This window comes from Ambystoma mexicanum, chromosome 9 (assembly GCF_040938575.1).
Source record: "Ambystoma mexicanum isolate Mex_15411 chromosome 9, UKY_AmexF1_1, whole genome shotgun sequence".
Lineage (NCBI taxonomy): Eukaryota > Metazoa > Chordata > Amphibia > Caudata > Ambystomatidae > Ambystoma > Ambystoma mexicanum.
Genome location: NC_090931.1, coordinates 1,117,076,689 through 1,117,098,865, shown reverse-complemented (window position 1 = coordinate 1,117,098,865; position 22,177 = coordinate 1,117,076,689). Strand labels below are relative to the sequence as shown.

Here is a 22,177-nt window from a genome sequence, read left to right as displayed (position 1 = left end):
GTATTGTCAAAGACCTATGACTGGCCAAGCATCTTATCTGCTTCTGAACTACTTGATGTTTGGCAATGTGAGTAGTTGCACTAGTCTCCCAACATCGGGATCTTCCTTGACCATTCTAGAGACTATTGCACCCTTGTGTCGTCCTTGTCCAGGGGCTGCCTGCATGCCCTTCACCTCTACAGATGCAATGTTATTTTCCTCCATCGGAGGCTTGTTGCAGCCCTTTGTCATACTGCACATAGAAAACTATTGAGTCAGCCAAGCACAATGCTGCAACTGCCTTTACTAAGACAGCTTCTGTTCACAATATGTGCATGCTTTCTTTAGATCTTTATCCCACTAGTTAACATTGGGTTTTTGCCTCGGTTCTAAAAACACTATCCAAAAAACTCATTGTTCTGAATGGTGTCTTCATGAGGGAAAGGGGGGGCGAGACGCTGCCATAAAGGACTAAATCCTAAACATCTATTCTGCTGTAGCATGCTGCAGGGGTCTGAAACCTTGTAACTGTTTATTTTGGTCTACAACTCCCATCAGCTATAGCCAGCACAGTCAATGGTGAGGGATCATAGAGTTTTAGTACAACATCTATAGAGAGAAGCAGGTTGCATTACCCTAGCATACCGCATTTGCATTTTTCTATGAGCAATCTTGAGAACTCTTCAGGAGTGAATTGTTACAAAGGTACAGAACTGGATGGACCCCCAGCCGGCCCATAAGACTGGGGGGTCTCCAAACAGCCCTTTAAGATGAGCAGCAGCACCCTTGAGATAGATGGGGATGCAGATTCGTACTCTTGCACCAAATAATGACAACTCAATAGTTTGGCAAAGGGAGTCTATTTAATGACGAGTACAAAAAACGGGGACTTCAACGAACATCAGCAACTGCTCGATCTTCCTTCTCGCTTAAACTCCACTTAACTTCAAAAGAAACACAATATTTATATCCAAAACTCGTCATCACTGACACGTAATCTTAAAAACCTAACATGCAACATGATTGGTTATAGGAAGGTAACTTTAACATGGGTACTATATCTGTATATGGCAACGGGTAGAGGGGATTGGATAATCAATGTCAGGTGGGGCAAATAAGCCCTTCAAAATGGCCACTGTAAATGTCACTAAAAGTACGTCCCCTCATTGGTCCTACTTACTATAGACCCTAGATTACACGGTCCACTATGATTGGGTTGGCATCAACCCCACTCATACTGTTCCACTTGCGCGTAGCAGCATGCAGAATAGCCAGCCAGGTGCAGGGAGTTAGTTTGCACCCCAGCTTCCCTCCAATTATGTTACAATCATTCATCACCTCAGTGGTCATGTGTCAATTATTTCTTTGTAGTTTGGCCTCGAGTCTGCTCTTGGTCTGAGAAAATTAAGGAGTATGGGTATGGCAGGAGTCAATGCGTAGGGGTGACAGTCGCATCCCTTCCTGCCTGCCTTGTCACGTGATTCAGACACCATGAAATCGGCCTCTTCATGCATTTTTGTGTATTGTATTTAATTGTGCCAGTCTTCTGCCATCTGTGGCTTATCCTGACCTTTCCGAACAAGAAACTGTTCTTTTTCTCTTTAATTGTATCCACTGTTGACCTATTCCAGCCCAATACGACCTTGGCTTCTTGGCATGGTTACCTTCAGCTGGGTTTCTCTCCGTCTTAATTGTCGATTTGTTTGCTGCAGCACTCTTCTCTTGAGACCTTTAGTAACTGCTCATGTGCGTAGTGGATTTACACTCTATAAAGTGCTTTTGAGGTAGATATATGTATAGTTGGCGCTTGCCGCAATCTAATTTACTACTAAGCATAAGCAAGCTTCACGATTTCTTTGCTTCTTGTGGTTTCTTGCATCTGTACACGTTTAAACTAACTTAATATCTTCGTGCACATGGCATAAGTTTCTGCATCTTGACATCACTTTCTTCATCTTATGCTCAAGATGTCGCTTATCCATGGTATCTCGTCTTTGTCAGTATTCTCAGGTCATTATATCTTCTATATGTGCGTCCTTCCTATTTCTCGTGACGTCACCATTTGTCTTCCTTTAGTATATTCTTGGCTTCTTCGGGTATTACATTCTGACAACCGTCATTATGTCTTGCCTGTAGATATGGTTTTCTCAGTGGGTACCTTACTGTCCAGGTTTTCTTAGGTGTCGGTACTTCAATAGGTGCTGTTATTCTGATAGGCACTGGGCAGAGCCCAACTGCGGCTCTCTGCTGGTTTTTGTTCTCCATACGTCACATATTTTGGCGTGAACGTTCCTGGTACTTCGAAGGGGGGCGGCTGGAGTGGGGATGGTACTTGGCACTTCCTCTTCAGTACAGTGACTACTTTTCATTATTGCACAAGGCGGGGTCCGGCCATACAGTGGATCTGTACAAATATATTCTTTACATAATGAAGTTGTGCATTGGGTTTAACTACTAAATATAGTTACACATTTAAAATAACTTCTCACAGTATGGGTAAAGTACAGAAAGTGGTATTGCAAGCCAATAAAATGTTCAGTACAGACGTCCTACTGATATTTTCATAAGACTTAGCACTGAGAAACAAAATTGCCTTCTAATGCCCAATGGGTCCATCCTATACAATCGATCAATGTTCACCTATGGTCTTGTGAGGAATTGGATCATCTGCACGGTGGGTGTGCACTCACCTGTTTTTTTTTTTTGTTGACATTTTGAATTCAATGGAATGATGGTTGATAAACTCGAGGGGGAAAAGGTTGAGACTAATCTACACACATTTTCCTATGCTCACACCATGACAAACTCCGACCTGTGGACACAGGCACAGTCTGCCCTGTCATATTTAGTTGGGATATGACAGCCAGGAATACACCATGCCCTCTCAAGGAGGGGAGAGGACCAAGCTTCCCCCTGCCATGGCCAGACTGATTAGCAAAGGCTCCATGGATCTGCCCTGCTCTTATATTGGTCCCTGCAGCTGTGGCAACGATTATCATACTAATCACATGGGGCCTGGCTGCAGAGGTGAAGAAAGGAGACCGGAAACCCCAACAACCTTTCATGTGGAACTGTGTCAACCTATAGCCAGCTCACTCCCTCTGTATCGATGACTGTGAACTGTCTGCGTGTTTACAGAAGTTCACCCTGCAGAGGGACCCTATTCTTAAGGTACGAGAATGTGGTTTGCAAGAGCCAGAGAGTCTGGTCTCGGCACAGTTTCAAGGGAGACCTGCCGCTTTAATCGGGAACCACAGAGAGACTATTAACCAGAGAAACCCATCGACAAAAGACAGGAAGATGGGTGGGACACTCTGGTTATGACCTCATGCATACAGAAGATTGTTGGTGCGGACCCCAGGATTGGTTCATTGAGGTAGGCTTAGCCTACACCGGTCACAGGCCTTTTGGGAGATCTGAAGATTGCAAGGAGTTAGCAAGAAGAACTCCTCATTGGGCCCTGGCTGAAGGTACAGTCTGCCTTGCATCTCCTGCCAGTGAAGGAAGGCTGGGACCCCCATAAAGGGAAGCCAGATCCCTCCCCTAAATATCTCCCAGGAGACAGCTACCAAATACGGAGGACCCTCTAGCTGCTACAGAACGGCATCCAGGCAGCACAAAGCTTGCCCTGCTAGGCTCTGCAGCAAGCGTTCTAGGTAGGAAGTGCCAGAAGGTCTGTGAACCCGAAGCCAACGATTGGGCAGCCACCTGCAACACTGATGCCCACAGCTGACTCCCGTCTTGAACTCTGTCACAGAAGCTTGCAAAGTGCCCTGAAGCTGACTTGACCCCGTCCAGCATCAAGAACACCTAGAGCACAAGGTACATTGTGGTTCTGTCCCCCTGGGCCTTCCCAGAAGGCCCCTAGAGACATTTTAAGATCCATTGCTCACTTTGTTTCAGAGCCAAGAATCCTTAAACTATTGGTTTTTAACCATACTGACTAACTTTCTGTCAGTATCCAGAGTGCATCCTCTTTCCTTCTTGGAAACTGTCCTCTGCACTCCTTTTCAGGGTAGGTTGTATTTCGTAGCATTGCTAGAACTGTCTGTGATATAAATGAAGTAGGTATTTTTGATACAACCATGACTAGACAGTCCCTTTCATCATTGGGTAATAATTGTATTTTTGCTGTCGCAACTAACCAACGATCCACGACTTTCTTGCGATAAACCTGCCATTCCGTCCATGTTAGCAAAATTGGACAATGTTTATAATTTGCCTGTTCTCCAGCATGGGGTCTGGCATGGATTCACATTCTCATGAATATTCCCGTCGTCAGGCTGTAAAGAAAAAATCTGTTTCACTTCTGAACTGTCTTTCTCCTAACAACCAATCAGTGGTCTCTGGGTCATACTGCCCCCAGCCAATCGAGCCTCAAGCTCCATCGATCCATCATCTGACTAACAGGGACCCGTTTTTCAGAATTTTCTACACCCCCCAACAGTGATTTATTTTTCGTCTAGTACCCTTCTTGGAGGATTCCGGAAGATTCTTTAAGGTCTACTCCGTGTGGACATGGCTGAAGATAAAGGAGACTCAACGCCTCTGTTCAGGATCTGCCCTGGATGAGGACTACGGAACCTTTTCCTGGACGATGGGCACTCCCTGTACCTTTACTGCCTACATTCTGACCAAACGCACGTGGAGGAGGCCTGTGCAATCTGCAAGGCTATTGTGCTTCGCACCATGAAGGACCATCGCAAGCGGCTCTCCGAGTGGCTCCAGACGAAGATCCAGGGTGCGGGTGAGTCCCGGAAGCAAGCCTCATCCAGCAAGAGGAAATCTGAGCGGTCTTCTAAGACCTTTGAGGGTGCTCTGGTGACGGGGACCCCAACATAAGGCAAAGCACTGCAGCCACCGGGAGCACCGTTGGGACGGGCTCCTCGGCGGCCAGGTCGGGAGCGGCATCTCCAGCACCTTCGACCACGAGCCAACGCTCAGATTCAGCAAAGAGGTCCCAGTCGACTCCGATGGAGAAAGCCAATCGGGGCGGGGCGCTGATCCTCCCCCATTCCCAAACCCCCCCCAATGCGGTGAAGGACTCGAGCATGCCCAAGGTCGTGAAGGCCCAGGTTCACCAAGCAAAATCTTCCCTTGAAGGAGTGGTGGCGTCCCTAGCAAAAGCTGAGGGTTCGCAGGAGGCGGCCCCTAAAACAAGAGTTTCCCCTCCCTGCTCTGAGGGAATAGTCTCTTCTACCCATTGAGAAGACACTAGTGAAGACGGTGCCGATCATCTCCCCATGACCGTCCCCACTGTTCGAGCAGAAGGGGGGGCAGTACTCCTGCAGGGCACGGACATCTCTGACGAGGACAAGCTTTCTGGTCTGAAGGCTGTACTGGATAAGAAGTTAGTCTAGGCCAGGTCCTACGGGAAGGACCCCGGCGAGGCAGATGTGGAGAACAGCGAGGAAACCGACACGGAGCAGCAGGGCGGTGAGGAGTCGGAGGACATCACGCCACTGCCATCGCTCCAGTTGCAACCATCACTGCAGCAACCACCGCCACCAGACACGTCGGCGGACATCCTACAGGCACTGCACACCTCGTGTTTAGAGATCCGGACAAGGGTGCCCCAGTCGCCGGCGGGAGATCTCGCAGCACCTGGGCCGTCGGGGGAACCCCCTGTGACGAGGAGAGTTCACGCTCCACCTCCTTGCCATCCTTCGCAGCCATCCCCTCATCCGAGGGACGATACAGAACCTGATACGACAGGCACAAGTACGGACGACGGGGTGGACCTCCGTCTCACCGCCCAACTAGATTGGCTCTTTCCATGCCATGATCTCGAGGGGCTCGGAAATGTTCCAACTGCCTCCCGAGGAAAGGGAAGGCTTCCTGTACCAGCGCCGGGAGGAAAAGAGGAAGACCATGCTTTCGATCCCTCTATTGGACGACATTTGGGACAAGGGACTGTCCCTTATGAAGAACTGGTCCTCAGCCCCGGCGAAGAGGGACCGGTACGATAAGAGGTTCAGAATGCCGGACTCTGCACCCAAGTATCTCAGATCCCAGCCGTCCCCGGACTCAGTGGTCTCGGTAGTGGCTGGGAAGAAGTCTTCCAGATCTTTTGCGTCGAAGTCCTCGACCCCCGACCCCCAGATGGTGAGTGAAAGAAGTAAGATGCCATGGGGCGACGGGGTCATCTCCTCGGCTGCGACGACGATCAATGCAGCCAATGCCCTGGCCATCGTGGCCTGTTATGACGGGGAGCTGTTGTTCAAGATCGCCCCCTCCTGGACTTCCACCCTCTTGTCGTCTGGAAGGAAGCACTGGAGATCCTGTAGGAAGGCGCGAGGGCATCGGACCATGCCATCACAGTGGCCATGGACATCGCCGACACAGGATTCTGTCAGATGGGCAACAACGTTTGCCTTCGTCAGCGTTGGTTGAGGGCCACTAGCTTCCACCAGGATGTACAGTTGAGGGTGTTGGACATGCCCTTCGACGGGGACAACTTATTTGGCAAGCCATCAAGGCGGATACGGAGATGGCTCATGCTTTGGGCACGCTCCAGCAGCGACGGCCATCCTTTTAGACCTCCGGAGGGAAGTCCCAGGGGTCCTCCAAAGGTTTCGTTGGTGGCTCATAATCCTATAGTCGACCGTCCTGCTCTTTGGCTCAGGAAGCCTACAGGGGCCGCAGCAAGTCCAGAAGAGGTCCCCAAGAGTGAGGTCCATCAAGTCCCTCCTCGGCATGATGTCGTCATGCATATACCTTGTGCGCCTGTGCAGGCTGTGGATGCGACCACTGCAGGAGTTCCACACCAGTTAGATCCAGGTATCAGGAAGCTTGGAAGACCAGATCACCCTCGACAAAAGTTTCCGTCGAGCGATTCGGTGGTGGGGTGTCAGCATCTGTCGGCGGGCTTGGATTTCCAGACCCTCCCATCAGGAGACAGTCATGACGGACGCATCACTGGAAGGAAGGGGAGCTCACACCGGTCGTCTCCACGCAAGAGGCCTGTGGCTACCTGAGATGCCATTGCACATCAATGTTCTGGAGCTACGGGCAGTGTTTTGGGCCCTCCAAGTCTTTTCTTCTGTCCCTCAAGGGCAAGGTGGGGTGGATCTTCAGACAACACCACCACAAAGTTTTCCATCCGGAAGCAGGAGGGGGACACCAGATCCCCCAGCGCTCTCCAGTGAGGCGTAGAACCTATGGCGATGGGGCGTCGCACAGGAGATGTTCCTCGTCCCATTTCATCTGGTAGGAGTGAAGAACACTGTGGGCGACTCTCTCAGCAGGGAGCTGCGATTGTGCCACCAGTGGGAGCTTCGGCAGGACCAAGTGGATCTTCTATTCCGACGATGGGGCAATCCCCAGATCAATCTTTTTGCGACGGCGACGAACACCAAGTGCCGGAGGTTCGCCAGCAGGTTTCCCCAGCCGGGGAGCATGGGGATGCATTCTCCTTCCCCTGGGACGGCCTGTTCCTCTATGCGCTTTCCCCCGTTGCTGTTGCTTCTGCGACTCATCAATCAACTCGGACTATCCCGGTGCAGGATGATCCTCGTCGCACCTGCATGGCCGAGGCAGATATGGTACCCGGACCTTCCGGACTTGTCAACATCCCCTCCAGTCAGGCTTTCCGGCGGACGCAGATCTTCTCGCCAGGGAAGGCGCAATTCTGCCCCATGACCCAGGGTCGCTGAACTTTCAGGCCTGGCACCTGCAGTGATAGTTTGTTGGATACGATCTCCTGGCAGACTGCAAGGAAGTGCTTGCCAAGGCAAGGGCTTTGTCTACACTGAAATGCTATGGACATAAGGGGAAGAGGTTCGCCGTCTGGTGCCGCACACAGAATCTCCACCCTCTACGGATTGCGGCTCCACAGGTACTGCCGTAATTACTGTCGCTGGCCAAGGCAGGGTTGGCTCATGCTTCCATCAAGGCTCATCTGGCGGAGATCTCCTGCTGCACCAGAACTCCGGAGCAGTTGTCGTTATGGTCACACCGCCTGGTCAAATAATTCATAAAAGGACTTTTCCGTTAGTTCCTGCCGGTGAAGGCTCTGGCGTGGGAGCTCAATGTGGTGCTGACTAGGTTCATGGGTCCCCCGTTCGAGCCTATGCTTTCGGTACAGCTGAAGTTTTTGTCGTGGAAAACAGCGTTTCTTGTGGCTATCACCTCTGCACGACGAGGGGGAGAGATCCAGGCACTCTCTTGTAAACCACCTTACTTGACATTACACGAGACGAGGGTGGTGTTACGGACGCACCCCTCCTTCATGCCCAAGGTGCCGTCGGACTTCCCGAGCCCTTGGTGTTACCTGTTTTCTTCCTGTTGCCTTCGTCGCCGGCTAAGAGGACTTTGCACCCGCTGGATGTAGCTAGAGCGTTGAAGTTCTACGTGGCCCGCACAGTTTTTTCGGAAGACATCACAGCTGTTTCTGAACTTTGGCCCTGTGAATCAAGGGAAAGGCCCTCTCCAAGGCTTCCATTTCCAGGTGGCTCTCCGGATGCATCACCCATTGTCACCGGTTGGCAAACCGACCTTCGCCTGGCCGTCTGAGAGCCCATTCGACCAGAGCAATCGCAACTACAGTGTTCCTGTCTGGTGTGCCCCTGCTGGACATTTGCAGGGCGGCTACGTGGAGGTCGACTCGCACCTTCTCAAGGTTCTACTGCGTCGACCGGGATTCCAGGGAGGAGTCCAGAGTCGGCCAAGCAGTGCTGCGCAATCTGCTCGCTTGAAGATGAGCCTGGTGAGGGGGTAAGAGATGTTTAATGTTGAGATCTCAACATTCTTAATGTTGAGCCTTGCCACCTCACGTGGTTGTGCTTGTGTGTACTGCTATGTATTCTTTATTAATGTGAATCCATGCCAGACCCCATGCTGGAGAAGGAACAAGTTACTTACCTGTAACTGTTGTTCTATTCCCATGCGAACCCTCCCGCCTACCCCTCTGCGGCTCTTCTCTTGGTCCTACTGCCACTTTACGTGTTACCAAATCTGAAGATGGCTGCTAGCGGAGGGGCTTGGGTAGAGGGCAGTCATTGGCTGGGGTCAGTATGACCCAAAGACCAGTGATTGGTTGTTAGGAGAAAGACAGTCAGAAGTGAAACTGATTTTTTCTTTACCAAGGATTCCCAGCCTGACTGGGAATATTCATGAGCATGTGAATCCATGCCAGACCCATGCTGGAGAACAGTTACAGGAAAGTAACTTGTTTCTTATTCCAATCTGTTCAGATTGCGTCTGGTGTACTAGAGGTCTGGGGCTGATTGGTTTAGAAACAGATAGTCACCCCTGGACCATTTGTGCCCCGGAAGTTGATTCATCACAGTCGTGAATAAAGGGTCAACACACGGGGCCATGAATGCATTTCATAGCCAAAGACACTGAGAGGAGTCTAAGGCAGTCCAACACAACAGTTGCACTTTGAAAGCCGCAGCAGGGCAGATTGAAAGGGAGTGTTTTTACATCACCAGCCGGGAAGGTCGTTCAGTTCTGGTTGGGCTTGCTCTGCACAGCAGCTCAACCGCCACAAAAGAATGGAAATAACGTCCCAGCTTAGTCAGGGGATTCTCAATGGGAGATTCAATGGATTGCTTTGCTCCCGCAGATATCCATCTTCCAGCTCTGCTGGGTTCCATGTGTTAATAGCCCCGCAAAACTATCGGCATACAAGAATGGTGCCATATTTTTGCAGAGATATGAACCCATTAAACCTGCAGGAGACACCCCCGCAACCCCCATATTCTTTGAAAGGGAGTGGGGGACACCCCTGCTCACCCCCCAAATAATACCTGCTAATAATATCGCCTATGGCTGTTACCTGCGACTATAGATCTATGGTTCTATAGTGGCTGTGTAGTTATGGTTAAATAGCTGTTTCCATAGGAAGAGCACTTTTTGGGCGGCTTATAACTTTACTCCCCCTGGACGAATCCTCACCAAACTTTTGCAAAACAAGTATATTGGCCACTCTGAATTTCTTTGCTAGGTTTGGTGATGTTTGGTCGGGGGGGGGGAGTTATAGTGGGGGGGTCCCAAAACGCCTTTTTTCCCATAGACTGAATGGGGGAAAAACTTTGTGCACGCCTTTAGCCCAAACCGCTGGACGGATTTTCACCAAATTTGCGGCAGAAGCTTGGTCCAGAAAGCGTGCTTTTGTAAATTTGGTGACAATCCTTCCAGTAGTTTTCTTTAAAACGACCAAAAAGTATGTCTCAAAAAATTAGTGACCTCTATGTCCGCTCCGCGGACAAGATAACGATTGGCTAATCGGCAGCGTCATGACCGTGGACATGTGACGTGTTCACTAATTGGACGGTGAAGAGCGTGAAGTGCGTCAGATTGTTCCGATGCAACCATCTTCCATCCGTGTTTTCGTGTCTGCAGACATCGCCGCTAAAACATATAAAAAAAAAACTAAAGATTGCACTTGTTAAATTTAGCAAACACTGTCTCGGAAGGTGAGGGTTGATGAGGCGGGGATGGGATGTGGCAGCAGGAACAAAAAATGTGGTGTTTTTTGGTCACGAAAATCATTCGGTACATTTGAAGTTGTTGCTCAATATAATGTCCATAAAGTACAGGGGAAGCATTACTGTGTCTCTTACAATGCATTTAAAATAATATTGCAGTCAAACTGGCGCCCTAGATTTTGAAATCTGAGGCAGCCACCTGCAGTGTTTGATGGAAACAGCGGGTCTGCAACTGTATGGGAGTACCAGTTCTCATGAATGCGTTGAGCCATGTTGTTGCAAAGTGAGAATGTATTTGGATTCTGAGTGAAGGTCACTAGCTTTGCTTTTTTTGGTTGCGCGCTCAGGAGGCCTCCGCATGGGGCTAAACTCATAACGGTCAATATTTTTTTGACCTTGAGCGAAAGGGAATATTCAGTAAGAATGCAGGGAGTGGAAGTTTGCAATAAGGCAAATTTGATAAGGTTATGCATACCAAACGTTTGTAAGACACATGTAATATCAGTTGATGAAGATTCTTTGGTGCAAGCACATTGCTGTCTGAGTTTCACGAAGAGAATGGAGACGGTTAATATTGTGTAAGTTTGCTTTTGACGACTCTACACCAGAACGAGATTTACATTTTTTATAACCTGAACATTAATTTTGCCAATGTAACTGAAGTACTGTTTTTTTGAGTAGTTCTCATTTTTTGTAGTTATGGGGAGTGTAGAATCTCACCGTTTGTAGACTATCACTAGATTCACCCATGCTCAACGCTAATGTCTTGAAAATGTCATGTAGAAATCAATAGATTGTAATAAAAGGGTGGGTATTGATACGTATTTTCTGTTATGTTTTCCAAATATTTACATGCTCCCTTACTGCGATTGCCATGGATTATACATGCCAAGTGATGGCTTCTTTGTACGGCAGGTGCACGTACTCGTGAACGGCTGCATCACCGTGACTATTTTGTGGGCCGACCGGGCAGGCCCCTTGTATCCGTACGCTGCACTGGCGCTTAGGAGTAACAGAACAGCTTTTATGGTGGTCTAGGCCCAAGTTCATGCCGACACCCTGGAATTCATGTGATGTCATCTTTGATGTCCTGTGTGTTAGTCTTAGCAGTGCACGGTGGTGGTGCGAGTTATGGTTGCTTAGCTTACCATCACAGGCGAATTTCAAGCGCTTTTCGGTTTTACTTGGAACCATAACATCCCGTTAAAGTTTTTTTAGTGAATTTCATAAGTTTTTAATAGCGCAACATAACCATAACGTCCCTTTAACAAAGTTTTTCTTATACTGAAAATAAAATATATATATATATAATTTTCTGATGCCCTCTGCTACTTGGACATTTTCTCGACAGGGGGCGGTGCAGGCCTGGATGCCCAGAGGTCATCAGACAGACCCCTTGAAGTGCAGGCAGTGGAACATTGACTCAGTGATGGCAGCAATGTTGATATTTGTCTACCTTGTTTAATTATTTTAAATTGTGTACTTTTGCATTTACCGCAAGGGGCTATTAAAGGTGGCTAACGCCCTAAGATAGCCATGCCACAAGGTGTTTCCCCTTGTCCTTTGGCCTTCCTGCATTCTCTGGTCAGGAAATGCCATATGTGGAATGACCTTTCCCTGGGAAAGCTTCTGTATTTGCAGGCAAAGGGATGGTTTGTGTGCAAGCCTGGATGTTGTGGGGGCTGGGGACTGTCTGGTTCCAGTACACATCTATGTGCCTGAAAGCCTGCTTTTGGGCAGATGTAGTGGCCAGTGGCTATCTACGAATAGCCACTGCCTGTTTGAATGGTGCAGATCCTTAACATTGGTGGGCTTGAGGGTGCTTCCAGCTCAAATCTTGGATACAATTGGGGCTCCTGCAACCATTCAGCAGATCGTTGGATCCAAGTCCTCTATGAAGAAGAGTTCCCTGTTGGCGACCCATGCAGCTGACCAACTCCAGTGAATTTCTGGAGAAGCCCTACTCTTCGGCCTGATCTCAAGAAGACACTTGTTGGTGCTTTGATCCATGGACCGGTGGGAGCAACCAGTCACAAGCCCCTGCTCTATGGTCCGAAGCTTCAGAAGTGTTCCTGAACAAACTGGTGGCCTGCCATGTCTCTCCTGGGCTACCTCGCTGCAGCAGTGTCTGCTCCGAGTGCATCTTTGGAACTTGGAGGTTCTCCAACTTGTACAACAAGATGCCTGCTTCTGCATTTTCAGCCTTCTTGCATCTTCAGAAGCTGTGCAGGACCTGGTCCTTTGTTTGTCCCTGTAAGATCGCCAGTTGCCACCTGACCGTGGTGACTCCTGTTGCATTTAGTTGGCTTCGCATCTTGGATGGGTCCTGAGATCACCTGCATCGCAGAAGTGTACTTCGTTTCTTCATTTGGGTGTTCAGCTGGAAGGTGTACATCGTGCGTCCGAGAGCGACCTCTGCACATGCGACCTTTGGGCTTTCCTTGACCGGACCAAATGCAGAAGACTATCCCCAATGGATTCCGGAACCTCAGCAGTGTTCTCTGGAGAAATGGAAGTCGGGGTGGTATGTTAACATACCTGCCGCTCCTCACCCCCCACCCCAGCCTCAGTTCTCCATAGGGTTGCATGGGTGTAAAGTCCTGTCCCTAAATGACACTTTCCTGGCTTTGGTCAGTGGAGGCCTGGTCAAGGATCCCCCGCCAAGGCCTGTCCTAATCACTGGGATTGAGTTGGATTACTTGCCTGAACTTTACCTGGGTTTGGCTAGTCCTCGGTTTCTCCCTGTTCACCATAATTGGGTGGCCTCCTAAAATCCACCTCCTGGGGTTGATTTTGCAAATCAATCTCAACACCACCCATTTGAGAACTAAAGCTATTGGCATAGAAAGTAAGTGGGTCTGACACTTTTTTCTTACTCTTGCAGGGGCACCCTCACTATTAGCCAAACGTGACAATAAATGTGATACGTTTGCTGATTGGCCTTTCCTCCTGCAAAAGCAGATGCTGAAGGGCAGTAAATCGCAGCCATTCAGCTCACCCTTACCTAGATTCCTGTAATATTTACTTAAAACAGCATTTTCTTCCAACAAAAGAATCTGTCAGAAAGGTCAATGGTTAATTGCAGATAACCAGCTGCTTCTGGTATAATAAAACTCCTTAAACAAGAGGTTCTTCATCCACTTGATTTCTAAGCAAGATAAAGTATTGTGCAGTCTGCCATTTTACCTTCCTTTTGGTGCTCAGTACAAATTGCAGACTAGTAACATTGTTTTGTAATGATACATGTTACTAGAATCATTTGTAGTAAACCGTTCTATGTATGCAAGTTGTGTTAAAAAGCCACCTATAGAAAAGGCCAAACTGTTGGCTTTGCTAATGCTTGGTATTCTGTTCCAACCTTTCTTTTTGATTTTAGCGGTGCTTTAGGTCATGTGTAAAGAATGTACCAAACCACAGGATAGAATAGACGGCAGTTAACAAGTTTGTGAAACCTGCTAGGCCATGTGGTTATAAGATTCTGCCTTCAAGCTGTCGGGGGGGGGGGGGGGGGGGGGGGGGGGGGGGGGGTTGTGAGGAGAGGTAAAAGTTATCCGGTATGAGCTGCTTGTTCATTTTATTTTGTGCAGTTGCTGTTCCCTCTACAGTGGCCATATTTTTGAGTTTGAATGTATCAAGTCTTTGTCGTAGAATGGACTTGAAAGTAAATCATGTACTTGTAAGCCTCACTCTTTAGTTTTTCCTGTTATTATTTTTTCTTATTGTTTTTTCTTCAGTTTTATGAAGAGAGCCAAGTGAGGGAGCGTAGCATAGGAATCAAGAGAATATTTCTGGTCACCCGTATATGATATTTTGGTCAATGAATTATTTCATTTCTTTTCTAGCTTATTACCACACCAACCAAAGGATTTATTTCTCCTGGATCACGTAGCCTAGGACCGAAAAGCTCAAAGAAATGCTTGGTATGATGTACTTGTAACTCGTTATCTACTTAAATGGTCTACATTTAATGCAAGAGATTATGAAACTTGAATTGGCAAACAAATTTGAATATTAATGTCTTTTTCCTTCTATGAAAGATTACGGAAATGGCCAAAGAATCACTGCCTTCTCCTAAAGAAAGTGTTTATCCAGCACTTGTGAATTGCACAACGCCGGTTGATGTAATTTTACCCCAAATTACTTCAAATATGTGGTAAGTAGAGACTGTATATCTTGGTAAGGCACAAAAACCATATCATTCAGTGTCCACATGTTTAGCCAATATGATCTTCTTGATGTCCTTGAACACGTTTTTGCCTATTCTGAACAGCTTGCAAACTTTCTGTATGGATTTTAGTATGGCATAATACTTCAATCTTTAACAAGCTTGCACTTTAAAACAAAAAGTTGTTCTTTTCTCATTGAATGGGGCGGGGGCAGTTCTACAACAGCACTCTGCATCTAGTAAACACAGAGAATGCTAGAGCAGTGAGTTGTAGATTAGTCCAATGTATTGCAAACATTACCATTCAGTATGTTTTTATTTATTGCTTAATGGCCATGTTAAGTCTGTCTGGGGGGTTCCAAATGTTAGTGGGTTTTGGGACCAAGGCACAGAAATTGAGATCCTCTGAGTTGTGAAACATTTAGCTCTGTAGATATTCTGAACTACAATCTCCTAGCCAACCTACTCCATGTTGAGGTTCATGGGCGTCTTAATCCAAAACACTTTGGGGGCCAAAAGCTTTCAGACCTTGATGGGCAAAATTGTATGCAGTACCCTGTGGGAGTCTTGTCCTGTTGGCAATAGTTAACCCAACCTTCGGTATAGGCATGTACTACACATGTTGGTAGAGTGACTGAGCAGCCAGGCTTATCTCAATTATCTCAAGAGGTGTCACAGTGAGCTGTAGGGTTACAACAGAGTTTCACATTGACAAGTATCTAAATCAAACTTCTACTCAACGTTGCTTGATTAAACAATTATTTATTCATTTAAGTCAGTTTGAATAAGCCTTCTTTAGAAGGGAGCAAATATGTAACAGTTCAAATACACACTCTCAGTAAATAGGTAGATACCCTTTTGGGATAGCACACATACTTCCTACACCCTCAGGTGACAATAACTAGGACACTGTGGACATTGATATATCACTGGTACATTTAGAGCAATACTGAGTTTGGTGTCAAAAAGGAAAAGGTTAGAGGGAGAAACAATGGTTAGCAAGCTTCTCAAACAGATGAGCACTTTTGAATCCCCCCCACCCCCCCCATATGCAATGTAGATTAACCCTTTCACAGCTATACAAGTAAAGAATGTATGACTTTTTGGGGGGACAGATTACACTACAAAGTCAGAGGTTAGAAGAGTCTATCAGGGAGCCAGGGCAGCCAGTCAATTAAGCAAAGTCTAGGGGAGCTGAAGTTCTTCTTGAGGGTAAGTAAAAAGTCTTGCGCAATGTTATAGAGTTTCTGTTGGAAAAGAAATCGCTGTTGGGCCACAAGCTGGGAGACTTGTGAAAAGCAGAGCTGCAAGCAACTCTACAAAAGTCAGTAAATGCAAGCCACAACTGAGGACAAGCCAACTAAACGGCAAGAGATGAGTACCCCTTACTTCACAGTACCTTAGGTCTGAAGAAATTGGTTCCAGGTGGCTTCTGTTCCTGTTGTAGTATGGCAGATCCTGTTGTTCCTGGGCCTCAGTCGTGGGAACAAGAGGGAGGACGTCTGGGGACTGCTGCACTACGGTTTGAAGGTCCGCGGCAACAATGGGCAAAGTTCAGATCAGCGACTGTGGTTCTCGGATACTTTGTGGGCTTTCCTTGCTTCTGGGGTCCAGCACTCTGTTGAGGTGGCTCAGGCTTGGTTAGTCCTGCTTCGAGGGAGTTCGGAGGATCTTCCTGGAGCTCGGGTCCGACTTAAAAACGACGCTCTCGATTCTGGTGTTCCTCTCCCTGGCACTCGGTTCCTGCAGCAACAATGGAAGTACAGCCAGCTTCGAGAGGATTTCCAGATGAGTTTGTCTTGGGGTTGATTGGTTCCACCAACCCGAGGGGAGAAGTCATCCTTTGCAGGGCTTCTCTAGTTGAGGCGAGTTTCGGAGCTTCAGCAGGGCTTCACCAGGCAAACCCAATGGTCCAGGAGTTGCAGCAAGCGTCTCTTCAGTTTCTTTCTTCGGTTCCTTCTTCCAGTGGTCAACTCTGCCTTCTGTCTAAAAGACCTCACCTCTTATGCAGGTTTCTCCTATTCATTTGCAGCCTAGCTGTCACTCACCCAGCAGGGTAGCTGCCCTCCAAGGACAGTCAGCCTGCCAAGGCTCAACTCTCTGGTGGGCTAGTGGACTGACATAAAGGTAAAATGAGTTCACTTATGTCTACAAAGTACACCACACTGAAAATATTCAACAGAGGCTTGTGCATACTTTGCCTGACTTTTGAATGCGCTGCACTTGTCGGGTGCCTGTCTATATTGAGGCAAGGCCCCAACTGCTTTAGCGCTATTTGTGGCCACCATACTTGAAGCAGCAGGTAGAGACCCTGTGAAAGCTCATGGCTGTATGTCTTTGAGCTCGGCCACAGCTCCTATGGGTGAAGGCCCGTCTGTATGCTGCACTACTTTTTACCGATTTTAGCCTTTGGGTCCAACTCGTCACTCCACAGTGCGACTGGTGCTGAGATTCCTTGGCACTATCCAACACTCCCTAGAGGTAATTTTGTCTCATATGGAAGGAATTTACAATGAGGAGGGAAATCTAATTGGAGTCTTCCCTGAGGAATTATATGGGCAAGAGGGAGACTTGTAGGATCTTGCTGCAAGTAGTCTGGATACTTCTCTTTTAAGCCCTAGTCAAGGATGGCAAGGAAGTGTCTTGGCCAATTCTCCAGCCAGGCTTGGATTCAGCAGACTACATGGCCTGTATAGTGGCCACAGGAACGGTGTGGAGAAGTTACTTGTGGTTCAGGACCTCTGGTTTTGCCCCCTGATTGCCAGGCTTGACCCCAGGACCTGCTGCAAAAATGGTACTCCTTCAAAGAGACTACGAAATCTCCCACAGCCCCTCATCGGGAGGGGTAGTTTTTCACCTCGTATGTCTACAGAGGCAGAGGACATTGCCGCCTCAGCACCCAGTGCAAAGCCTCTGTGAATCAGACTTCCACTGCTTTTCCCTGCGGGAGACCGGATTCCCCAATTCGACGAAGAATGCGATCTCGTGTTCGACAAATGGATCTTAGTTTGTTCACCTGGGATGCTATCTGGCCTTTGCTAAACGCCCCTTGAAACCATTCCCTGACCAATTAGAACTTGGCTCCAGACACCCTCGGTTTGGAGAAGGTACATCAGTTTCTAGCGAAGGGCGCTGTTGATCCGGATCCCCATTTGGAATGAGACATGGGTCAGCACTCAACCTATTTTCTGTTGTTGAAGGACTGGGGGTGGTTACATCCCATACTCTTATCTGCGGCTTCTGAAACTGTACCCGCACAAGGATAGGTTCAAGATGGTTACTGTTAGGAAAGATTTTCTTTTTTTGATGCTTTCATCCCATATGCCTCTATGGGACCCCTTTCTCTTTGCCTTGTTTTTGCCTGCTGGCCTGACATTGTGGAAGTAAGTAAAGTCTTCTGTTTTATTACCCTTGTCTTTTTTTGCTCATCCTTATGGGAAACTGATCAGTCATAACACTATTAGTACGGGGGTACTGCTATTCCCTGAATTGATTTCTTGTGTTTTGAAAGCTGCACATCAGCGTAAAGTATACTGTTAGTATACTTTCTATGCTTGGAACTTTTTATTTCTTTTTTTGTTGTAACTTTGTGGTTACAAATCAGTATGCCCAGTTTGGGCTGGTGGCAGATGTGACGAATCCAGTGGAGTCCTCACGGATTCTCTGCCGGTAACCTCATCCCATGTGGCATGGGGGAAGACAGCTGCTACCTTATCCTGGATGCAGTTTCATGAGGGAACATCAAATGGGAGGAGAGCTACCGTTGAGATGTCATGACTTCACTGGACAAGACATGGTATGCCCCTCCCCCCGAAATCCCATGAGGAAGACCGCCTTACACTCGAGACCCTTTTCTATGAAGAAGACCCTCTGACGCCCCAGACTCTCATGGCATACCCTCAGATACAGATTCCTACTGGTGAGAGAAGTGAACCTTCTTATTTTTATGGCCAAACGCACATCCCTGACACACAAGCTGCTCCAACTTAACACCTTTTTCTCCTAAGGTTTTATATGGTAAAACCAGTAACCAGAACTATTCCAAGCCCATGTGTTCAACCTCAAGGAATTTCAACCCCCAGAATTCAAGTACTGGGATGAGGAAGATAAAGAAGTTGGAACCATGTACCAAAAATGTAAACTAGTTGTTTTTCTGATACACCTGTGCGTGGAACATTTAAACTACTGAACAAGCGCACTGTTCAGGGAGGCAGGGAAGGAGAAGCGGTTGGCTCCTGTTTGAGGTCTCACAAAACGTACTTACCAGCGTAGCAGAGGAGGCTCCTTCTTTTTCCCCCCATTTCTTGTGCGCTTGCTGTTTCTGAGGTCTTCCCCTGCCCTTCTAGGTGGGAACGACCTCAGTGGAAGTGTCTTCGGCGGGAATACTTTACATTCTCCGCCCAGGCTGAGTGTCTGGAAAGGCAAGAAGCGAGGGATGTGTCAACTCTGCAGTCCTTTGTCTTCCACCTTGCCTGAAAAGAAACCACTCCCAGCGGGGGCTGGGGATGTGCTGTCTGTCTCCCCTTGCTGTAAAATGCGGGGAGAGAATGCAGAATTTATGCTGTAGTTCCTGATAAATACTCAACCTGGAAGCTGGCGACCAGTCAACCACTGGAATCAAAACCGAAGAAACTAAGGTAGTAACGATTTCCAGCGACCAGAGATCCTTCTGTGTAACCGGAGCATGCTGTGACCCTTCCCATCGACCTGGGATCCTGAAATGGACGACCCAGAGCCTGGTGAGATCCACTAGAGTCAAGACGACCTGCATTTTCAGCCATCCCATGTCGTGGTGCGACCTTGCGGGCTGCAATACCCTGGGACCTCGAGCCATTTTGCAGTGCATAGTCTTCTGAATCAAGCTGAAACTTTGGTGGCATCCTGCTTGAACTCCACAGACACAATGTGTGTCCTACAAGTCCCCTCAGAGTGCTGGAAGTGAACTACTTACTTGTTTGAACAGTCTTGCATCGGAACTCTGACTTTTGCCTGCAACAGAACCCTAACTCACCTGGTCTACAACTGGCACCAAGACCACTAGGGTCCATCTGCTGCCCCGGAGTGAACTCATACAATATAATGGGGAAGGACTGGATAAGTAAAGGATTCAGTCTTGAAAAGTACAAGTGTTTACTTGTGAAAGAGTTAGTTGGTAACTACAACTCTGAGAGTGAACAGTTACAAAAAGTTCTGAACTTACCTTGAATGTGTGTTGTGCCATTCTGAAGTAAATCAAAATTAATTTCACATGAGATGTCATCAATGACATTTGTGATGTCATCTTTGATGTCCTGGGTGTTAGTCTTAGCCGTGCACGGTGGTGGCATGAGTTATGGTTGCTTAGCTTACCATAACTTCCGAAAAACCTCAGCAGAAATTCGCTTTCACTTGTAACCAAAACGTCCCTTTTTTCATTGAATGAAAACCTTTGTCTTTGCCTTGGGCGTTCCGCTGTAGGAAGGACAATCCTTTTCCAAGATTGCCACCATGCAAAGAGAAGGTGGTGCTCCGAACACAGCCCCTCTTCCCTTTCTATGGCAGCCTGCAGAACCCTATGACCATATTTCCACGAGCACATTTTTCTTTCCCCTTTCAAACCTATCCTACTTTCAAATAACTTTACCACATAGCCGGTCCCAGGTGGCCACTTTAGCACCACCTTACGTCCCTAGCGGTCCTGGCCAGTAGCCAGATTGTCCGCATCATGACCTTATGCCATGACCCATACAATCTGGCTACTGCCCACGGCCACAGGCTAAACCTGTCACCAAAGGTATGACTATTTTTTTTGTGCATACATAATGACACTTGTCAAAAAATAAAACACGGGCACATTTGCAAAACCATGCTTTTATGTCCTTGCCAATGCTCATCACGAGTTTGCTTGAAATCTGCCCATGTTTTATTTTTTCAAAAGTGTTAAAATGTATGTACATAAAATAGTCATATAACTTAGCCGCTACTTACCAACATTGAAGGTTGGGTCTATAATCTTTCTCAAAACTTTTGTAAACATTCGTCAAATAGCAACAAAGTTATAAGCCATCTGAAAATGTTGAGACGCCCCCTCTTGAGAAAATCCCACCAAACGTTAGAAAACCATTTACATCTAAATCCAAGATTCGTCAAATGACACCACATTTATATGCTTCTACAATATTTTGGGACCCCCCTCTAATTTTGCCCCCTCTTGACAAAATCCCACAAAAATTTTCAAAACCATTCCGGATTAGGTCTAGAATAATATTGCAAAATTACATGCAGTTCCATTGAGTGGCGGTAAAGTTATAAACCATCCAAAAACTGCTTTTCCCCAACCCTGTAATGCAGAAATAGGTACAGATGTCCTAGGACATCTGAAGTGTTTGCGGACTGTCGGATGTCGCTGCGCTGTCCGCGGACCCCAAAAAAGCCTGCGATTCCAACATGGCGGACGTTTTGCGGAAACCGATGCTTTTCACGTTTTCCCACCACCCAGTCAGCGGCTGCGTCCCGATGTCCGCGGACCACACAAGTCAGCAAATTTTATTGGGCCATTCAAAGGCCAGTCCGCAGACCAAACAGGGAAGTGAGTCCGCGGACCGGACATAGATATCGCACATTTTATTTGCCTTACGTTTTGGTTGTTTTAAAAAAAAGAAAGTACTGGACTGATGTCATGATGCCTACCCATCATCAGCTAGGGTCTGTCTGGGTTCGGTCCTGGTGCCGTAGGCACCAGGCTCATAGACATTACTTACCTCATGCAGACCATGCTGCAAATAAATCCAAGCCAACGCGAGGCCTGGATGGGACTATTTTACTACAGGGACTATTTTTTACTCTGGTGTGGTCCTGGGGAACTTCTTTCCTGGGACTACTTTGGAGGCTATTTAAACCACGCCCGAACAGCAGCACATGCTTCGTGTTATTCGCGTCGCTTCGCCAGCTCCAGCACGGCACCATACTCACCAGTTCTCACAGCATCTTTCGATCCGGCACTCCATCATTTCTTCGCCGTACTCCGGCACCTAGGGGCACAAGAATAACAAGGTGAGCCAAGGGAATCAACAAATGCCTCTTACCACCATAGACTTACCTGATTTACCACCGGCGGTGGTATTCTCCATATCTTCATGTGCCGCATTTGTAAAGAGGGAGAAAAACAACACGTTAACGCATGCAATAGTTACCAGACTGCGTTGGGTAACACAGACTCTTACCTGAACGCCAGAAGCAGCTACGAGACCACCTTCTCACAAACTCTGTTGCAACTTAAGGAAGGGAACAAGAGTGCACATCGGGCACATTGAACTCTTTGAACTTGATACCAATCCCGCCTGGGACTTCAGAGTCAATGCTTACCGGAACTCTCCCAACGCCTTCAAACCAGTGAAGTAACTGGTATCTACGCGCCCCTGCAAGACACGCAGGATGGAGAGCTCATCTTTTACAAACATAAGGTGAGGGTTACTAAGGCGATATCAGAGGTGATTAGTGGGGGAGAGCGAGAACAGTTGGGAGGCCATCACTAAAACCCACAGGTGGCTAATCCCTGTCTCCACTTGCAGGAAAATACTACTTCGGGTCCAGCAGACAAGACTAGGCGGGCCAGTCATCT

At 47.7% G+C, this 22,177-nt stretch overlaps 1 protein-coding gene across 2 annotated transcripts in view; it reads left to right on the top strand.

Moving 5' to 3' along the window:
- The window catches only part of RIF1 (replication timing regulatory factor 1), a 1,074,525-nt gene that overhangs the window by 853,253 nt on the left and 199,095 nt on the right, over nucleotides 1–22,177 (top strand). For both annotated transcript variants that reach the window (XM_069616488.1, XM_069616487.1), the window contains 2 exons: nucleotides 14,255–14,332; nucleotides 14,450–14,565. In XM_069616488.1, the coding sequence (XP_069472589.1) occupies nucleotides 14,255–14,332; nucleotides 14,450–14,565 (194 nt within the window). The remainder of the gene's footprint in view (nucleotides 1–14,254; nucleotides 14,333–14,449; nucleotides 14,566–22,177) is intronic.